Source organism: Gastrolobium bilobum, unplaced genomic scaffold (genome assembly GCF_033153095.1).
Source record: "Gastrolobium bilobum isolate Gb01-03AN ecotype WA unplaced genomic scaffold, APGP_CSIRO_Gbil_v1 utg1221, whole genome shotgun sequence".
Classification (NCBI taxonomy): Eukaryota; Viridiplantae; Streptophyta; class Magnoliopsida; order Fabales; family Fabaceae; genus Gastrolobium; species Gastrolobium bilobum.
In genome coordinates, this window is record NW_026897257.1 from 57,223 (window position 1) to 62,680 (window position 5,458).

Below are 5,458 nucleotides of genomic sequence, written 5' to 3' on the forward strand. Positions count from 1 at the left end.
GGGTTAGGGTTGGCTTGCGGGTTGGCTCAAAAATATGGCTCGTGGGTTGGCTTAAAAAAATAGCTCGCGAGTTGGCTCGAAAATTGGCTCGCGGGTTGGCTCAAAAATTGCTCGCGGGTTGGCTCGTTTTCAGCCTATTTAAATTATCCTGTAGTAATAATGCACCAGCTATGTGACTTTCATAACCTTAAACAAAAGGTTACAAAATGAGAAATAAAAGCAAAATATTTTAGTTTCGAATTTTCTTACAAATTTGCATCAACATCAAGAAACAATCAGAACCACTTGCTACCAAGTGGGTAAGATATTTGAACCAAACATAGCCAGCATAGCCTAACAATATAAAAATGGCAGGGATGTGAGAAGATTAGGGACTTAGGTTTAGAGAAGGAAGAAAAATGATGACAACATGTGTGAGTTTTGTCCATTTTTGTATATTATATTTTGTATTTTTTTATTAAAAAAAAAACTCAACTCGCGAGTTGGCTCATTTGACCCGCGAGTTGGCTCGGGATGGCAGCTCATTTTTGCCAACCCAACCCGGCTCATTTTTGGCAGTTTACGAGCCAACGCGACGAATTGGCTCGTTTTTGCCAACCCTAACCACAGGGTTTAAGCAGTTAACTTGTTATTAGAGAAATATAATGTATACACCATTGATGAATCTTCATTTTTCAGCTTAAACAATTTTTAGTGAAATAGTCATTAAGATGGTATCAAAGCCGAGGTAAATATAGGATGATGAATTTGATTCTCGACGCTCTCTACTCTTTAGTAAAATTAAGTAAGCATAAAGTAACAATAAAAAAATGGGTATAAAATATGGGTTTTATATGTATAATGTTGCAGAAAAAAAATGTGTCCTGCAACAGGTACTACGACGTCGTTTTACACTTTCATTGAAATCCCTTTTTTTTTTCTTTATTCTTCTCGCTAGAAGACTAATTCAGTTCACCACCGTTTTGCTCTACCATTGTCGCGCTCCACCACCACCGTGCAACACCACCACCGCACCCCATCACCTGCTGATCAGCACCGCCATGACGCCCAGACGTAGTTAAAGACAAGGTTATGTGTCATTCTTCATCTCCACAACCAGGAAAAAAAATATAATCTTGCAAAATTCAAATGTAAGTTTGTTAGTAGTGAATCTCATTTTTCTGTTGGATGTCTTGCATTAATTGAGTTGAGGTTGAAATAAATTTTCTATTCACCACATAAGGGTTAGGATGCAAACGGGTAGGGGTCTAACTTTGAAATAAACTCAATCCCGTTGCTAAACTATAGATGGTTTCCGTTGGACAGAGTAGTAAATGTAATAAACTAAACAAACTCTTATTACGGTTGGGTTCAATACTAAACCTCTAGGACGTCCTTGTTGTAAAACCAAAAATTAGACATAAAAGTTTAAATAAATAAATAAATAATTTTAACAAATAAGGGATGTAAAATGTAGGGAAACTGGATTAATAAAGTAATGAGTTCATTTATTCTGTGACAATAATTTTACTGGAATAAAATTAGTGTTAATAATTTAGGCACAGTAGCAATGTGGACATGGACAACATTTTGTGAGTAACTCAAATGATTTTATTTTATTTTCAAGGGATGAGCTAAAGACCACTGCTAGAGAAGACCACCATTGTTGGGTATTTGGAGCATTGACAGCAAGTTTACAACCCACGAACTTGCTCTTTGTTGAAGGTGAATTTCATTTCTGGTGGTTTTTAATTTTTTATTTTGTTATTGAGCTTCACTAAAAGGTTATTTGTTCATATGTAAAACTGAGGATCAATAATACAAAAGTATAAAATTTATGATTTTTCATGCATCAAATTTCAAGGTAACTCTTAATCTATAATATTTTGCAGATTTTAAATTTTTCTTCATGATGGATCACTCTCAAATTGTAACTATTCAAGATATTGACATGAGTGGAAGTTTAGTATGTATAGATGATATTGTTGATTCAAAAAAGATACAAATGAATTTGGAGAAGATGATCTTAGTGAAATCATGGCAAACAAAGATGGTGAATGCGGGGAAGATCATGCACATGAAATTATGGAAGATGTTGATACTGTATTAAGCAAGACCCCAATTTTAAGTAGAGTTTTTGAGACATCAGAAGATACTTATGTTTTTATGATGCTTATGCAAAAGGCAAGGGATTCGAAATACACAAGCAATATCATATCAAGAGTACAATTACAAAACAAATATATAGGTGGAATTATATATGCTCGAAGCAAGGTGTCAAGAGACTACATGATAAAAGAGCTGGTGTTGATAATGTCAAAAGGCAAAGGGATACAAGGACTAATTGTTTGGCAATGTTACAAGTAAGGTTAGTGGATAACCTATGGAAAGTGGAGAAATTCAATGATATACACAATCATCCATTAATTAACACTCCAACAAAGGTGAAGAAGTTTCTTTCTCAGAATGAATTGAGATGCTCAAATTTGACAAAATCTGTTGTTTCTAAGCTATATCAAGAGGGTTTAAGATCTTCAAAAATCTCAAAGGTTGTGAGCGCTATGAACAAAGAGGTTAATCTTACTCCCGTTCAAATCAATAGTATTATATCTAGCCAGCGAAAGAATAATGTGTGGCGAGAATGTCAGGGCATCATCAAACACTTTCAAAAGAAGTCCATGGTTAATGGAACTTTTTATTTTGATATGGATTTGGCAGAAGATGGAACATTAAGAAGCGTATTCTGGGTAGATTGTAGGTCAAGAACTTCATATGCTCATTTTGGTGAAGTCTTTGTCTTTGATGTGACTTACAAAATAAACAAGTTCAGGTTTCCTATTGCTCTTTTTGTGGGGGTTAATCACCATGGGCAGACAATTTTATTTGCTGCCGCTTTGTTAGAAGATGAAACGGAGGCAACATTTACGTGGTTCTTTGAACAATTTCGGACATTTATGTTTGACAAGTCTCCTGTTGCTATTATCACTGATCAAGATAAAGCTATGGGAAAAGCAATAGCCAAGATATTTCCAGGAGCACGACATCGTTTTTGCGCTTGGCATATAAAGAAACATGTTGTGGAGCATAGTCAAGCACTGCGTGCACAATTTAAGGATAGTTTTGATGTTGACTTCCGTGCATGGTATAAAAGTCGAAACATTGATGAGTTTAGAGGCAAATGGGAAGTATCGAGGACTAAATTTGATATTAAAATAGGTAGTTGGTTGGCTAACATGTATGCTTCATGTCATCATTGGGCAAAAACATACTTGAAAGATATATTTTTGCTGGAATGACGACAAGTGGCCGAAGTGAGCATCAATGCATTTTTTGTTGGACAAGTACCTAAAATGCATAAAATTTAAACCAACAAAGTTCACTTTTCTTGAAACTGTATACATATTAAAAAAAATTAAATGTTGTTTGGCATGTTCTTTATGTATGCTTACAACTCTTGGATATTTGTAAGATTGTTGATGTTTGGAGGCACAGATCCACTTAATGAATTAGCATCTAAGCGCCTACAACCAAAATAGTATATTAATGCCAAAAGAAAAATCATTCAAAAGAAATATATATTCATGAATTTGTTTGAGGATTAATCTGGACACTCACAACACCTCCACACTCTGAACTAGTTTAATTGTAGATGGAATGTTGCCAATGAGTTGATTTCTTTCCAAAAGCCTGCCCAAATTCTTTTTCATTTTGACAGGTATATATTTTAGCTTGGAAGGCTGAAACAATGAAGATACTCTTGTTTAAAAGAGAATATATATAGTTTAGAAAATAAAGCTAATAATTCAGCAATGTATTTGTGCATCATTGGTAAAGTGACCGAAATGATAAGCAAGAAAGACCCAGTAGAAAAACAAAGAAAAAATAAGTGATTCTACAGAAAAACGCATGCTAACTCTAACCAATAAAGTTTTGACGAATTTCCAATAGAATGTGGAATTTGTCCACTAAAGCTATTGGAATTTAAAGATCTGCAATTCAAAGTAAATGATTCAGACTATGATATAAGAAAATATCATTAAATTACAAAAACTAAAGACACATTAGATATATGGCAGAATCCTCCTGTAGAAAATATGAATAAACATGAAACCATCATTCAGAGAATTTTCAGTTAGAACAATTAAAAAATCTTTTCAGATATTTGCACTAGACAACGGAGTTAAAAATCCTTACAGGAAGAGAAGCTGTTGCATGTATATATCCAATTATGTCTAGATGGGCGTCGTGGAGGTGCTGCACGGCGGTGACGAGGCGCGGTGGTGGTGGAGCGTGACCATGGTAGGGCGAACCGGTGGTGAACAGAGTTAGTGTTCTAGCAGGAAGAAGAAGGAAAAAAATAAAAGGGTTTTAATGGAAGTGTAAAACGACGTCGTAATACCTGTTGCATGACACACTTTTTTTTCTGCAACATTATACATATAAAACCCATAAAATATCCACATCTCAAGCTCAAAACTTTTGTGTAAGTGAATTTGTTAGAGAAATATAATATAAAAATTATTAATTGACCTTTATTTATCAGTTTAAACTTTTAGGTGAAATAGTGATTAACAGTTATACATGGTTGTGATAAAAAAGAAAAGAAAAAAAAGGCATTAGTTACCTGTATAATAACATAAGACAAATGCATGAATCTAATTTCACGAAGCGCGTTGACAATATTCACTACAGGATCCACGAGGCCATTTTCCATAGAAATGTTAAGCCTTGCTTCCACCAAATTTCCAACATTCTCAATAGAATAATCTAGAATTAAAGTAGCTTCAATGTCAAGGAAAATGAGAGAAGGAGTGTCGATTTCGAATTTGGTAACATTATGGAACCAAAAATCTACAATTAATGCAGAGCTTCTTCAACAAAGGCTTAGATATTTTGAAGGAGCCATGGGGAACCATAGTTTGACCTATCAAATTAACCGAAAACTCTTCAAGAAAGGGACAACCAGACAGGAAAATGGTGACATGGGAAACATCAGCGAAGTGAGCACCTATGATGTCGGCAATCTTAAGCAAGGGAAGTGGACAGAGGAAGGGACATTCATGATGCTGATGCAGCCATGGAGCTTTAAAATCACGAGTGTTTTGCAAGTGAAGAGGGTACTTAGGAGTTCCATGTTACCAGCAACGGCGAATGATACCCAAATCATGAGTTCGTTATAATCTGATGCCGGCTAAACAAAAAGTTAGGATTTTCTCAAAAGAGTAACCCTCCGGTTCTCAATTTCAATTAACAAAATAATAATATTCAACTCCTAGAATAAGGGTCATAAGGACCCTTTTATAGACTAATTACAAATTGATTGAAAATTCTAAATCTAAAATTCTAAAAATAATAAAACTTCCTAAAATAAATATAACAGTAATTAACATCTAAAAATAAATAAAAAATTACAAATAAATAATTCAAAATACATCCCAAATCTTTAATCTCAAATTACGCTAATTACGTTGCTTTCCTT

The 5,458-nt window shown here is 34.3% G+C and overlaps 1 protein-coding gene across 1 annotated transcript; it reads left to right on the plus strand.

Moving 5' to 3' along the window:
- The first annotated feature begins 2,016 nt into the window (after positions 1-2,016).
- LOC133305418 (protein FAR1-RELATED SEQUENCE 5-like) lies at positions 2,017-3,275 on the plus strand. The gene is made up of 2 exons (XM_061505641.1): positions 2,017-2,163; positions 2,250-3,275. Exons 1-2 carry the CDS (start codon positions 2,017-2,019, stop codon positions 3,273-3,275), a joined length of 1,173 nt encoding a protein of 390 aa, XP_061361625.1.
- The last annotated feature ends 2,183 nt before the right edge of the window (positions 3,276-5,458 follow it).

What these genes read in the sequence shown, in the direction of transcription:
- LOC133305418 (XM_061505641.1), top strand. Translation starts at nt 2,017, where the DNA reads ATGGCAAACAAAGATGGTGAATGCGGGGAAGATCATGCACATGAAATT. An exon ending in TTATGATGCTTATGCAAAAG is followed by an intron (nt 2,164 to 2,249) that starts GCAAGGGATTCG and finishes ATATGCTCGAAG; the next exon opens with CAAGGTGTCAAGAGACTACA.